Source organism: Vipera berus, assembly GCF_964194415.1.
Source record: "Vipera berus genome assembly, chromosome: 3".
In the NCBI taxonomy this organism is placed as follows: domain Eukaryota; kingdom Metazoa; phylum Chordata; class Lepidosauria; order Squamata; family Viperidae; genus Vipera; species Vipera berus.
This window is the reverse complement of record NC_138204.1, coordinates 51,125,966-51,141,397: the sequence shown is the minus strand read 5'-3', so window position 1 is coordinate 51,141,397 and position 15,432 is coordinate 51,125,966. Positions and strand designations below refer to the sequence as shown.

General features: G+C 40.0%; 1 protein-coding gene across 1 annotated transcript in view; it reads left to right on the top strand.

The window, feature by feature from the left end:
- The first annotated feature begins 1,037 nt into the window (after positions 1 to 1,037).
- Positions 1,038 to 15,432, top strand: part of ITPR3 (inositol 1,4,5-trisphosphate receptor type 3) — a 116,381-nt gene continuing 101,986 nt past the window's right edge. Inside the window, exon 1 of the mRNA XM_081324928.1 lies at positions 1,038 to 1,318. Within this exon, the coding sequence (XP_081181054.1) occupies positions 1,230 to 1,318 (89 nt within the window). The 5' untranslated portion in view covers positions 1,038 to 1,229. The remainder of the gene's footprint in view (positions 1,319 to 15,432) is intronic.

The following is a 15,432-nucleotide window of genomic DNA, read 5'->3' as shown; positions in this document are numbered from 1 at the left end:
TCTTTCCCCTTCGGACAATCCGAAAAAAACAACCACTGTGCTGTTCTGCTTGAATTGTGTATATAAACAGAGTTCCAGTCCCTTTAAAAAACTTCGCTGCTGCTAATTTCCAAGCGAAGCAAAAAAGGGAGAGTCAGCTACAGCAACTCGTGCGTGTCTTTCCGCCTCAACTGAGTCGCCGGAGGGCGAGTTGCAGCGCCTGCCTCCACAGGAAGGCAGGCGCTGCAACACCCACTAAGGGAGACTAGACAAAAAAAAAAAAAGGGGGGGGGAAAGGTGCAAAAAACAAAAGTTCAGCGCTCTTCCGATTTCTTAAGCCACACGAAAGGCATCGATCAAATTCCCTCCTGTCCTCCCTCTAAAATTAAAAGCTGGGCAGAAATAACCGGTGTCGTGCGCGCTGCGCGAATGAAAGCGTGTTTCGGTCGGGATGCTGAGCAGAAGGCAAAGAAAGAGCAAAAGGAATCCAGGCATACAGATCAAATACCGGCCCAAGCCAAGAGGAGAAGTCAAAGGAGCGCGCGTGCTTTCTGCTCGGTGCTGGAAAACCCAGCGCCGTTGCCTTGCCTGCGTAATCGCGTGCAGTTCCGGGAAGGGCTAACGTAGTTTGTTTTAGTTTGGGACTTTACCAACGGTTTGAGCGAAAGGAGGGAAGGAGAAGAACGACAGAATTAATTAAACACCCCCCCTTTTTTTTCTTCCTCTCGTTCCCGCCTCAAGAGAGAAACTCTCTCGCCCTCTTAGCTTTTCCCTCCGGGCAATTTCCGAGGCTGGAAAAGTTTCTACGGTGGGCAGGAGGCGGAGCTAGCAGGGGTGTGGCTTCTATCGGCGTCCTTTGCCATCCCAATTTGCATTGAATATTTCATCCGGACTTCCTGATCGGTTTCTATTGGCTGCAGGTAGTAAGCCGTAGGCACGAGAGTGTCAGGGGGAACTCATGCAAATCTCTGGTCCATCCGTCAGCTCCCCCCTCCCTCCCTGCCCCCAAGTGCCCAGCGCTCGCTCTGTTCCAATCCCGTCTCTTCGCTCCTGTTGAGCGAGCTTAAACGCGACCTGGCTAAGGGCAACCCACGTGTAAGCTGGCGGGAGAGATCTTGCCAAATGCCTCGAGTGGAGGGAGCCTGTGGATTAGTCGTTCCTGGTGCCCCGCCGGGCACATGGTGAAGCGCTTCAGTGGGAAGTGAAGGAAAAGCAAGGAGGAAAAAGCCTCGGGTCAAGCCGCCGGGATCATGAATGAAATGTCCAGCTTTCTGCACATCGGGGACATCGTCTCCTTGTACGCCGAAGGGTCGGTCAATGGCTTCATCAGCACTTTGGGGTGAGTCAGGAGCAGCAGCCGCCTCTCGGAGGCAGAAAGGAAGAGGGGGTGGGGAAACGATTTGGGGTGGCTCTGTTGCAAAGGAAACGGACCCCCCTCCCCCGCCCTTAACAGAAGTGTTCACTCTTAGGTGCATAGCTGAGGACAAAATGCCAGCAGCCACATTGCAAACCGGAGTAGTTTCGATCTGAAGTTTTGAAGGGGAATCCCTACCTACCTTCCCAATCCACAGCCAGCCTCCTCTTTCTTTAAGAGGTTGGTTTTTTTTTTGCGCTTCGGGGGCGGTTGGCATCTCGCCTCGCTGCCTTTTAGATGAAGCGAGGAGTTTGTTGGTAAGAGAGGCTGAGGGGGTGGGGGAGTTTCCTGGGCTTGTCCAAACGAGTCTGCGGCCGGTTGCAGACGATTTCTCAACCAGCAGGGGGGGGGGGTCTAGGCTTCCGGACCACGGCGCCCCAAATCATTTCGGTGGGTGACTTGAGCCTGCCCCGCGGAGGTTTGGAAGAGTGATAGGCAGCTGGTCTGGGCTGTAAGAACTGCTACTATTGTAGCAGGAATGTAAAAAACACTTTAGAAAAAACAAAGCTACGCCTGGTTGGAACTTATTCAAACAATGTATTTTTTAAAAAATCGGAGAATCTACCCTGGTATTTCTGTACTTGGCTGCTTATCAGAATAATCGTGGAACTGTTGGTCAGCCTTACAAAGGAGTTAGCCCCAAAAGCCCTTTTGCAAAACAGCCAACCGCATAACTGCACGAAGAAACCCAGGTGGCATATTTACTATAGGATATGCTTGTAAGGGTAACAGTCTCCTCCATCAGAAAAAGTACTTCAGCCACTCATTTCATTTCAGTAACAGCCCCAAACTGTTGATGCCCATACTGCTGCCTGCAGTACAAAATAAAAAGGCCGTGGTTTTATTTTGGTTAAAATAGAAAAAGAAAATGGTTGTGAAACAGACAATCTTCCCAAATCAACGTGGCTTGGTGTATTTTATGCTTTCTGTTTCCAATTATCTTCCCACTCTTGTTCTTCCCCCCCCCCCCAAATCTTTTTCATCACATTTGTCCCTGTCATCTTCAGTTTGTAATGCTTTTGGGCAGGGACTTTGTCACTTCTGGGTTCTCTGCTACAGAATCTGGCTTATAGCTGGCACTCACTAAATGCTAATTAGCAGTGATGAATCAATGCTTGTAAACTGTGACATAACCTGCCCAGTAACTTGTCAGTACTTGGAAACTGCCAGTGGCTGCCAACCAGCTCTGCTATTTTATTCTTTGTTTGGGGATCCATGTGTTCCATAAGTGTTCTTGAGAAAAGTAGTAAAGCAATCTAACTGTTTGGATATAGGTAACTTCTCTCTGTCCAGGATCTTACTTAAAATTAATCCCATAGGTAAGTGATCTGTATTAGGATGGTTCCATTTATCTCCTTCTGCAGGACAAACTATTCCTTTTTAAACATCCCTTAGCAGCCAGTTTCTGGCTAGATAGCTAAATCTCATACTGATTATTCTAAGTGATGTTGATGGGGTACTTGCTATATTCCTGCAATGACTTTATGAGATCCAAGTAAGTTGTTAGCAGAATTAAGTGAGGTAGATTCATGTCAGAAAAAAAATCTAGTGGTCTATTAGATGAACTTGGACTGAGCAAGCAGAGCTTAAGTAACAAAAAGCAAATCATGCTAGCTTTCTCTGTTATTTTTCACATAATGATATATCATCATCATCATATTAGGTCCTGCACAGAGTATATTGGTAGCAAGTATTTTCTAGTGGTTTTGATCATCCGCAGTATCTTTGGCATTGTCCCGTAGCCATAACAATATATGGCTAATAACATTTCCCTCAAGAAACCATATTACTAAGGTTCTAGAAAAAATATTATTTAGAAAACATCTGCAGATGTTCTGTACAATTGAAGATTATGGTACTGTCCAGATCTATCCATAGAATTTGATGAATTCTTTCCTCAGACCTGAGAGTTACTGCCAGGTCTCCCTATAAGTAAACACTGTCTAATAAAATTCAATATTTGCAGCCTTAAATAATGTACAGATAAATGAATATATAATTTATAGAAGTATAAATAGGTGTAATGGCTTGCATGAAAGAATGAACACAATGAAATACTATGAAAAGTAGTAGATTTTCACAGGGTCTTGAAGATGGGTGGCCTCAAGATTTTTGCACAACCCTATCTTTGTATGTGAGAGCCAACTTAGTGCAGTGGTGAAGGCATTAGGCTAGAAACTGGGAGACCAGGAGTTCTACTCCCACCTTAGACAAAAAGATAGCTGGTTGACCGTGGACTGCTCAGTATTTCTCAGCCCTAGGAAGGAGGCAATGGCAAGCCATTTCAGAAACCTTGCCAAGAAAATTGCAAGGACTAGTCCAGTGGTCTTCAAAACTTGGCAACTTTAGGACTTATGGACTTCAACTCCCAGAATTCCTCAGCCAGTCCTAGCTGGCTGAGGAATTCTGGGAGTTGAAGTCCACAAGTCTTAAAGTTGCCAAGTTTGAAGACCACTGGACTAGTCCATGTAGTTGCCAGGAGTCAAAGACTGAGTCAAGAGTACCAAACAAGCATGAAAAACCTTTATGTATCAATTGCATCCATTCTTAGATTGGGAATCCCTGCTTGTGGTCATATATACTTTGGCTGCTTCCTACTTGGAGTATTGTATTACCGTTAATGTCCTCAGAGACCATTCAGAAGCTACAATTGATGCAGAATGCAGTAGTGCATATATTACAACATTGAAAACTGCACTCGCTTTATAGGCAATTCAAGGTGCTGGTTATCAGCCCTTCATGGCACAGGATCAGGTTATTTGGAGGACCATCTATCTCTGATTATGTTTGCCCCTCTTATGAGATTCAAAACAGTGCTTCCCTTCAGGTCCCCTATATGAAACACTGTCTTCGAATGGGACCCAAGAGGCATGCCATCTGTATCGTGATGCCTTTCTTTTACAACAGCATACACCACAAGATTTGGATATTCCCAATTCTGCTGGCTTTCCATAAAACTCTACAATCTTAGCTATTCCTCAAGCACCAGCTTGGAACAGTGGATGAGTACATCTGAAAAATGGGTATAGGATTTTGAATATATTTTGCTTTTGGCCCTTGTTTGTGCTATTTTACGCTGTGTTATTTTGTTTTTATTGTTTATCATGTTGGTTACTAATCCTTTGTTGGCTATCCAAAGTCACATTTTGAGAGTTGGGCAGTCACATAAATCACTGTTGTAAATAAATACATGTCAAAAATTAGTTTAGCCATGAAATATTCTCTTGGACAACAAGCGTTGACTGCTAGGATGGAATGTACAGTTATCTATCTGTGACCAATGTAGAAGCAAAGTCAATCTCAATAAAAAGAGTGATGGAGCTCTAGGCAAGAGGAGGTTAGAAGTATGGGGTGATTGGGTAGGAGCCTCTATTTCATCCAAAGTCTACTAGTCAGCAGTCACAGGTTCATGCAACTGATTATGGTCATTGCTTAAAACAAAAGTGAAGTTTGTGTTACTTTTTGAAATCCATGTAATTTACAATCCAAATTGAATGATGTAAACTCAAAAATAAGTCCATCTGGGTTCAATTATGCTTACCCTATATAATAATAATGATTCTTTATTGATAGGCCATTGGGCCATATCAGAATATAGAATACAGAACGGTAGTAAGACCATATATTAGAAAAATAGTGTAAAAAGTGTAAGTAAAAAAAAATCTAAATCATATCTCTGTGACCTCTACAATTTACTATGGTCAGATTCACATATGTAGTTCTCAATTTTACATTTTTGTTTAGATAACGGGTTTTATTATATGTAATTTTTCAATTCCAATAGGCCATTCATCTAATGTGTGATCAAAGATATTGATCAATCTCTTTCTTACAAAGTTGACAAATGATATATGTGCTATGACCTCTATCACTGGAGTGATCTACCCCCGGTCATGGATAAGAGCCAGCTTGGGGTAGGGTTACTTCACCAGGCAAGAAAGTGGAAACCATGAGTTCTAGTCCTGCCTTAGGTATAAAGCCAGCTGTGTGACCTTGGGCCACTTACTTTTAGGCCTAGGAAGAAAGCAATGGCAAACCACTTCTGAAATCTTGCCAAGAAACCTTCAGTGTCTTGTTCAGACAGTCTCCAGGAGTCAACACTAACACAAACAGGCAAAGAAATGAAAGAAAGAAAGAAAGAAAGAAAGAAAGAAAGAAAGAAAGAAAGAAAGAAAGAAAGAAAGAAAGAAAGAAAGAAAGAAAGATTGCAGGCTCTTCTTTTAGAAGTTGTTTGTGTTGTTGATTCAAATTTGTGCCAAATTTATCCAGGTCATTAAGCGTTGGCAACATGAAAGAATCTCTTTCTTTGCCCTGGAATACAGAAGGGAGAAATATATCCATACCAGAAAGCTAGTCACAGTCATTACTGTGACTAAGTAATGGGATTTCAGCCCGGAGTTCTTGATTTGCCTACATGTCTTAAAAACCCCTGAACCCTATCTTCACATATATTATGGGGATTATATAATTCTATTTTCATGATATAGAAGCTGATTGAAATAAATAAATGAACAAAAATAGAATTAAATAGTAAATGTACAGTAACCAGTTTTAATATATTTATGCCTTTTTGAAAGGATGCCTGTGCAAAATAATTGTAAAATTAAAAAAACAGATAAATTAAAATGCAATCAATGGGTTTATCTCCTTTACAATAACATATTGTCTTTTCTTCATACTTTGTGGACTACCCATGTTTCTTTCTCTTTATCTCACTTGTATGTAAATAGTAGGTGACTTACTGTTGAACTTTGGGGCTTGCTGATGATCCTAACTCATGGTAGAACATAGCTGTGGAACATTTTAGATATTCATATGCAACAAAATCATGTGTCTTCAAATTTGTTATTTATTTAACTTCTTTGCCACCCATCACACCTAGGGTGATTACAATAAATAAAAAGATAAGACATTAAAACATTAAAACAATGAATATTAACACCAAAACTGATTTAGATTTTGTATAAAATTACAATGTTATGGAACTTCCTAATTATGAAGAAAAGGACTTTGCAGGAATGGATGAAGTAAAACAAGACAGTTGAAGAAATGACACTCAGATTTGTAGAACGTTTGAAATAGCTTGTTTCTTAGGCAATCCTTCAGTCATTGCTAGGGCATAGCCATAAATATGCTAGTCAGCATATCTAGTCATTGCCATTTATGAGAAGATTCCAAACCTGATTTTACGACCAGTTTCACTGTGGTTATTAAAATAAGTCCCCACCTTCTCCCTGTCTGTATCTTGCTCCCTTCCTTTCCCATCTTTGCCAATTTTTAAATCAGTTTTGGTATTAATTTTTATTGTTTTAATGTCTTATCTTGTTTTTTTAGATTGTAATAACCCTAGGTGAGATGGGTGGCATAGTAGTTAAATAAATAAATATGCCCAGGATAAAATTATAAATAAGATTTTTTATCAGGATACCCTTCTATATTTGACTGAAAGTCTCCTGTGTATTCAATTTGATTGTGAAAATGTTCTTACATTTATCAGTTATAATCAATTTACCCATGTTGGAGTGACACAGCAAGTCACAATTCACCTTAGTAATGAATAAACAGCAAACTAATTCTGATCCATCTTGCCTATCAGCATAGGCAATGGCTATATCTATGATTTGAATAGCACATTGTCTGAAATCATGCCTGAGAAATAAGTCAGAAATGAAATCAAGAGCAGTCTGTAGCTTCTTGAGCTGGCAAGTGCTAGATCAGGGGTGTCAAACTCAATTTCATTGAGGGCCGCATCAGCATTGCGGTTGCCCTCAAGGGGCCGGGTGGGTAGGGCCTGGGTGGGTGTGGCCTACTGGGCAGGTGTGGCTAGAGTGCGTATGGCCTACTGGGTGGGCATGGCCAGCTCTACATCGTTCACATCAAGGGTGCCTATGGGGGCCTGGGCAGGAGTGGGACAGATCTGAGGGTGTCTAGCAGGAGGAGGGTCTCTGGGCCAGGGCCATGGCAGTGGGGGCCGTTCCCTCCCTGTTTCCAGGATGGTTTCGCGGGCCACATGAAACCACTTCGCGGGCCGCATCCGGCCCCCGGGACTTGTGTTTGACATGTCTGTGCTAGATGATTTGGTAGCCCAATAGGAAGCAAACTGAATACTCTCACTGGCCCTTCCAGTCTCTCTAGTGCTGTCAGCCAATGAGAGGAACAAGCAGAAATGGAAAAGCCTGTCACATTAGGCTGTTCATTTTGGAAATATCAGATCTCTTTAACTGAACCCAGCATTTAATGGTTAGATCAGGTCCTTTGTGCTTAAATTTCAATCCTAGATCATGTCCTTTGCAAAGAGTGGCATTGAAAGCTGGCCAGAATGCTAAAATTACATGAAATGACAAGGTTGGAATGAATGTAGGACACAATTAGAGGCTCTGTTGAAAAAAAATGAAGGGTTGTTCCCTTGCAACACAAGAACTCGTTGGTTACCAAATACTGTATGTCAAATCATAATTACCTCAAGGTTAAATAAAGCTGCCAGTTGCAGCCTTTACTTAACCTCAGATTTAGTTTTGAAGGCTTTACATTACTCTTAGAAAAGAACAGGTAAGGGAAAAGGCAAGAAAAATACTGTACAAATAAAAGAATGATTGCAAAAATAATTTTGATGATATGCACACAATTCTTAATGGTTGTTCTTATTTTAGTATAATTAACATGATTTTTTAAAATTAATTCTTCTAGTGTATTTCTGTCTAGGACACACATTTCTACGTAATTATTATTGCAGAATTCTGTGACTCTGTCTTGCTTTTGACAGATCTTGAATGGTTTCTAGCTACTAAAGTAGCACTGCCTGCCATATACTAGGAATGGAAAACTTGTATCTCTTCAGGTCTTACTGAATCTTAGTAATGTAATCAATATCCCTGACCACATGATGAGTTGAAAGGAGTGATTCAAGCTGTAGTTCCACAGTATTTGAAGAATCATAAGAAGTTTGGTATATAAAATCCTCATAGTCATTGGTTCAAGACATCTGCAGCATCTCTTGTCTGGGTTGATCTTAATTGAGTGTCATGACCATGCTAATGACATTTCAACCCTGCAGCTTCATATAGATGTTATATAACATGGGAGAGAGGGCTAATCTTTGTGATATCCTACACTGGAGCAACCATCTCCCATGACTACATGGGAGTTGGAATTGCCTGTTTTAGGTAGAGCTGACACATCATAAATTGGTGCTTCCCATTCCTACCCTTCACAGGCAGTCCTGAAGGATATTTTTGATGGCATTGAATGTTCCAGAGAAGTCCAAAAGAAGCAAAAGTACATTTATATCAAGATTCTGTTGAATAGTCTCTACTAGAAATCAGTAATACTGTATTTCTCTGCCAATGTTTGATTTCAAGTTTTTGTGTTTGTGTGTATTTGCATTATTGCCCTGGCACAATAACATACCAACAATATAAATAGAGTAAATTCTTACTTACAAACATCACGTCATGTCAGCTAACAGGATTTTCAGAAACATAGTTTTCCCTTCAGATTAGATCCATACATTCATTCCACATGGCATTTTTAGTATTTTTTTTTAAATCCTAAAAAGAAATATGTATGGAAACATCAGAATATATTTGCCTTGCCATTTGGGCAGTTGCTCATAACAGTTTAACATGAATCTAATTGCAGCTATTGTCAGCTAATCTGAATATATGAAATTATCAAATTGTGGTGAGTGATGATGCTTGGTTTTTACTGTTGTACAATTACTCAATGTATCCTTTTTGTCATAGCATTATCTGTATTGACTGGATGGTTGGGCAGAGGAAATGAGAGGGCTCTTTTTATTCTGTCTCTGCATTTAATTTATGTGGTTAGAACTTTCATATAATCTAATAGTACTTCCAAGCTGTGTATGTTTGCTGCATAGACCTTGCTTTTTACACATTCCTACTTAGACTCAAATACTATATATGTAATATTTTTTTCTCTTAATTTACAAGTGCATTTATAAATTTTCATAACACATTAATCCTTAACTGAACATAAGAATTGCCTTTTGCACTGCTTATCATACAGTATTTTCTTTCCAGCAATAGCCGGATGATTTTGGCTGCTAACGAGCAGTATCATCTGCCAACTGTAGTATCTTCTTAATTCCTTGTTCAAGTCACTGACAGAATTGTTGAATAACCCGGAGCCCAGAATTGTGTGGCTCTTCACTTGATATTTCCCTATGGAGCTATTAGAAGAACTCTGCCAGTTATGAGTCCATTTTAAAGTAGCATAATCTGGCAAAATTTTACTATTTTATTAAGGAGAATACTATATCAAGAGGGCTTGTTGAAAGCTTTGATGAGATCCAGGTACGCAACATCTTGGCATTTTTCAATCTGTTAAGCTAGTAATTGTTTTAAGGAGATCAGATTTATCTGCCCAGTTTGTTTGCAATAAACCAGACATGTCAAACACAAGGCCCGGGGGCCGGATCTGGCCCGTGAAGTGGTTTCATGTGGCCTGCGAAGCCATCCTGGAAACAGTGAGGGAACGGCCCCCACTGCCTTGGCCCTGGCCCAGAGACCCTCCTTCTGCCAGAGACCCTCAGATCTGTCCCACTGCTGCCCAGGCCCCCATAGGCACCCTTGATGCGAACAATGTAGAGCTAGCCACGCCCACCCAGTAGGCCACGCCCACCCAGGCCATACCCATCTGGGCCCCTGAGGGCAACCGCAATGCTGATGCGGCCCTCAATGAAATTGAGTTTGACACCCCTGCAATAAACCCATGCTGGTTTCTTTTAACTGTAGCATGTTTGTCCAAGTGCTCACAAACATGATCCTCAATAATCTATTCAAAGACATTGCCCACCATATTATGTCAAGCTGATAGACCTGTAGTTTTGCAGATCCTTATTCCCCCCCCACTCCAACCTTCCTTTTTAAGATGGAATGACATTGGCTCTCTCCAAATTTTTTAGTCCTCCAGGAATTCTCAAACTTTATTAAAAGTGGTTCTGCTACCATCTCCACTAATATCTTCAGTATTTTAGAATGTAATCTCGTCCCAGAGACCTGCATTCATTTAAATTCTTTCTTACTCTTTGCTTGTCTATCCTAGCTGTATTTCCTTCTTCTTTCAGTGGTACTTTCTTGATTGGCTAAGACTCCTTTTTGTCTGCATCTGATTGATGATGCCATTTTCTCTATGTCTGTACCTGTGTAGAGTGGAATGATAAGAGCCAGCCTTTATGAATCTTCTATTAAACAACAATAAGTCTGGACATACTAGATTGATAAAGGCCAGGTTAGAAAAAATAAGGGGTAGATAAGTATAACAGGGGCGGTTGAAGAGGATATTTGCATATGCAGATATATTATTTGAGCAATGTGGTGTAGAAACTTGATTTGAATGGAAGTTAAGCAGAATGTTTTTTGTTTTTCAAACGTTATAGGCTTATTATATCTGGATTGTAATAATTAAGACAGCAACAAGCCCTCAACAGCCTCTCAGGGATCCTCAAAATCAGAACTCAGCCTTTGTTGAAAAATAATAGAATATTAAAACCCCATCAATAGCAATAGCAATAGCACTTAGATTTATATACCACTTACAGTGTTTTACAACCCTCTCTAAACAGTTTTACAGAGTCAGCATATTGGCCTCAACAATCTTACCGACCTCAGAAGAATGGAAGGCTGAGTTAACCTTCCACCATGACTTTTCTCCACCATGGATCAAACAATCGCGATAGATGATAGCTTCAGCAGATATGGCAATTTTAATTTTTGATATGATAACCTTTGATAAATATAGCCCATATAAAAAAGTTCTTTGGGGATACTCTGTAATTTTAAAAGTGGGAAGGGGTCCTGAAAGAAAAAAAAAATTAAGAAACACTGGTCTATATGAATGCTTTCCTAGATACTGTATAATGGGTACATTGATGGAAGAATAATCAGTTTCTTACTTGTGTAATATGTCTCAGCAAAACTTTTCTGCATCTATATTCAAGTGAAAATCTCATACATTTAAAGAGAGACCTGAAACTGGAGTCACTGTCCGTATGTTAAAATGTACTTAGAGAACTCTTTCATATACTGGGAATAAAAATGCTAATTCCATGTCTCTTCTTGGTGGTGTCTTTTGCAGCAGGACAAATAATGAATTGGTTTGTTTATTTACCAAACTTTGCCTATTCTAACTAGAAGAGATTCTCCAAGATCTAAAGCTGTCAACTTCCTCACCACCTGTTTCCTGAATCTTTAACCAAACTAGGGACTGTATCTGTTTTCTGTTTGTAAAATATATACTGTACAACCCCACCCCACCCCTGTGTGGTATCTTGGAGATCTATATTTTAAATAGTGGGTCTACCATACATGATTTTGATTGAAATGTCATGAATGTGTTAGTGTGTTCTGGCCTAGTTGGTCTCCCTCACGCATCCATCTCATGGTTGCTGTATAAGTATCTCCAGTTAGACAGTCAGATTAAAGAAATCCTTTGAATGTTAGCAGTATCATTTGGATGCCACAGACTTTTAAAACACACACTGTTTCCCTGTCTTGCTAAGAATTAATGCAATATCTTTTTGACACTGAAACAATATGTTTAATGTTGAACGAACAAGAGAGTGGGATCCCTTATTCAGTACTACGATATTGGAATGCCTTCTGATGTATATGGATCACATGCTGCTGCTTCCTATCACAGGAGTTTCCACCTTTAAAGTATAACTGGATAAGACAAACCTAGGATAATTTACATTCTAGGGTAATTTAACATGACATTGGTTATGTCTAGTTTAATGAAAAGAAGGACTAAGGGTGACATGATAGCAGTGTTCCAATATCTCAGGGGTTGCCCCAAAGAAGAGGAGGCAGGATGACAAGCAATGGATGGAAACTAATCAAGGAGAGAAGCAACCTGGAACTAAGGAGAAATTTCCTGACAGTGGGAACAATTAATCAGTGGAACAAGCTGCCTCCAGAAGTTGTGGGTGCTCCAACACTGGAGGTTTTTAAGAAGAGGTTGAACAACTGTTTGTCTGAAGTGGTATAGGGCTTCCTGCCTGAACAGGAGGTTGGACTAGAAGACCTCCAAGGTCCCTTCCAACTCTGTTATTCTGTTAACATGGATGATAACCTCTGTCTATTCTGACATATATGCTAGTTAAGAAATCAAGAAAATCTGCTGGGCCAAGTAAAAGATCTGGTTAGTTTAGCTTTATGGAGTCACCTAGTGGGAAGTCTATAATTGATCAGGAGGAACATCATGCTTAGTCTGCTCCACTAATATAAATTATTTCTTTTCAGTGACAAAATAAAATAGAGGACCAAAGAGGGAATTTTGGCAGATTTAGATTTGAGAAAAAGTTTTATTTAATGACTTTTTTTTTAAAAAAAATATCTTGGTGCATGCATGAATCCTTTCCTCCTTTGCGTTGCACTTTATATAAGGGCTGAGTGTCTTACCACGTTTATGTGGGTAAGTATGTTATGCTTACATTAGAGTATTTTCTGCTAGTTTGGTGTGTTATTTACTTCAACATGGGGGAGCTACACCCCTAATTTTAGACATTTGTGGTTTGCTGAGTATCTGGTAATTGCAAAAAGGTGTTCAGGAAGCCACAGAGGACCTGGTGGCTCAGGTTGCTAGCTCTGCAATCTTAGCCACCCTGTTTTGTGGCTCATATAAGCAACATTCTCTGATATTTGAACTGTCCCATTTTAGCATTCTGCAAAATCAACTCTGCTGCTTTGTGACTACTAAAATGCAAAATTTCTATTTTGGTGAACTCCCTTTTGGAACAATGTAGTAATTAGCTAGGACTGGTGCTAATTAGCTCTAGTGACACTTTCTCAGAGATGGTGTACTAATTGTTTGATTGCAGGCATCTTGATAAGGAATCCTGTATGGCCTATTTGGTATTAGCTTCTGAGTGCCTTACAGTGTGGCTAAATTCACTTCTGTAAACCATACAGTTTCATATTCATAGTATTATAGGCATGGTTTGGTTAAAATTGAAAATGCATCTGTTACCTGAAGCAATGCTTTTCTATCTCAGAAGAATGTTTTCTTTTATTTTCTCATCCTCTTGTATTTCTGCTTCTGACCTACTGGTATATTCCACAGACTTTATTGATTGTAGCATTGATCTAAAGAATGGTATGTAGGCAATGTTCTTTGTCTCTAACACAGAATCAAGGGTTAGCAAAACGCAAACAATTGCCTGTCTGAAAAGTAAGTTGTCTATTGTTGACAGAATATCAGAGTTGGAAGGGACCTTGGAGGTCTTCTAGTTCAATCCCCTTCTCAAGCAGGAAACCCTACCATTTCAGACAAATGGTTGTCCAAATTTTTCTTTAAAACTTCCAGTGTTGGAGCATTCACAACTTCTGGAGGCAAGTTGTTCCACTGAGTAATTGTTTTCTCTGTCAGGAAATTTCTCCTTAGTTCTAGGTTGCTTCTCTCCTTGATTAGTTTCCATCCGTTGCTTCTTGCCCTGCCCTAAGGTGCTTTGGAGAATAGCTTGATGCCCTCTTCTTTGTGGCAACCCCTGAGATATTGGAACACTACTATCATGTCACCCCTTGGCCTTCTTTTCATTAAACTAGACATACCCAATTCCAGCAACTGTTCTTTATACATTTTAGCATCCAGTCCCCTAATAATCTTTGTTGTTCTTCTCTGCACTCTTTTTAGAGTCTCAACATCTTTTTTACAGCATGGCGACCTAAACTGGATGCAGTTTTCCATGTGTGGTCTTACCAAGGCGTTATGAAGTGGTATTAACATTTCATGTAATCTTGATTCTATCCCTCTGTTAATGCAGCCTAGCACTGTGTTGGCTTCTTTGGCAGCTGCAGCACACTGCTGACTAATATTTAAGTGACTAGGAGTGCAAGTTCCCTCTCACAGTTATTCATATTGAGCCAGGTACCACTTACACTATATGTACCTGTGCATTTGGTTTTTCTTGCCTAAATATAGTACCACTGAATTTCATTTTGTTAGATATTCTAAAACAGAGCCTTTGGGTATCCCACTGCATACTCCCCTCCATGTAGATGTAGTTCCATTGAGGTTTACATGTTGAGTGCGGTTGGTCAGCCAGTGGCAAATATATCTGATGGTGATGCTGTCTAACCCATATTTTTCTATCTTATCAAGTAGCAGGTTGTGGTCTACTTTATCAAGTGACTTACTGAAGTCCTAATAAATTATATCCACAGCATTCTCTGGTCCACTAATTTTGTCACTTTGTCAAAGAATGCAATAAAATTTGTCCAGCATGAACTGTTTTTGACAAACCCAAGTTGGCTTTTGATTATGACTTAGTTTGCCTCTAGGTGTTCGGTGATTCGTTGCTTGATTATCTTTCTCATTGTCTTCCCCTGTTCTTTTGAAAATTGCTGAATTAAAAAATATATGCATTTTTATTATGGTTAATTAAACTGAAGTGCCAAAAAGTGAATATGTATACTTATGAAATATAGATTTAACATCAGCAGTGTGTACGTTGATTTCTGATTTAGCAGACATAAGCTAGCTCTTTCTAGCTTTCTAGCTTTGTTTCTATCCTTGTCTTTCTATTATGCATTTATTTCAATAAATAAAAATAGACTAAACCCCCCCCCCAGTTCCAGACCAGTCTCCCAGCTCAACTAGCAGCTTAACCCAATGCTTGAGCCAATCATACATTTGGAATTTCGAGATTGTCTTACTGGTGTTCTCATCAAATGGCTAACACTATTTGAAGCCCCAAAATGAAAGCGACTGGAAAGTTGACTTAATCTAACACCTGTCACTATAGTGAATCTCCTGGTACTGATAACCATCTGAGCTGTGCTGGCAGTTGTAAAGATGTAGATTCCACCTGATTCAGAGAGACAACATCCTGCTGCTGAACCACTTGTGATCACAGACAATCTGATCTGGAAAAGCAGAAAACAAAATTACTCCATTTTCTGTGTGGCAGCCCATTAAATACGATCAGTGCTTTTTTTGTAAAAGAAAAAGGTGCCGGAACTCACACATGTCATACAATCTGCATTGCCTACCCTACAAGGTTCCATCCAAAAAAGGTG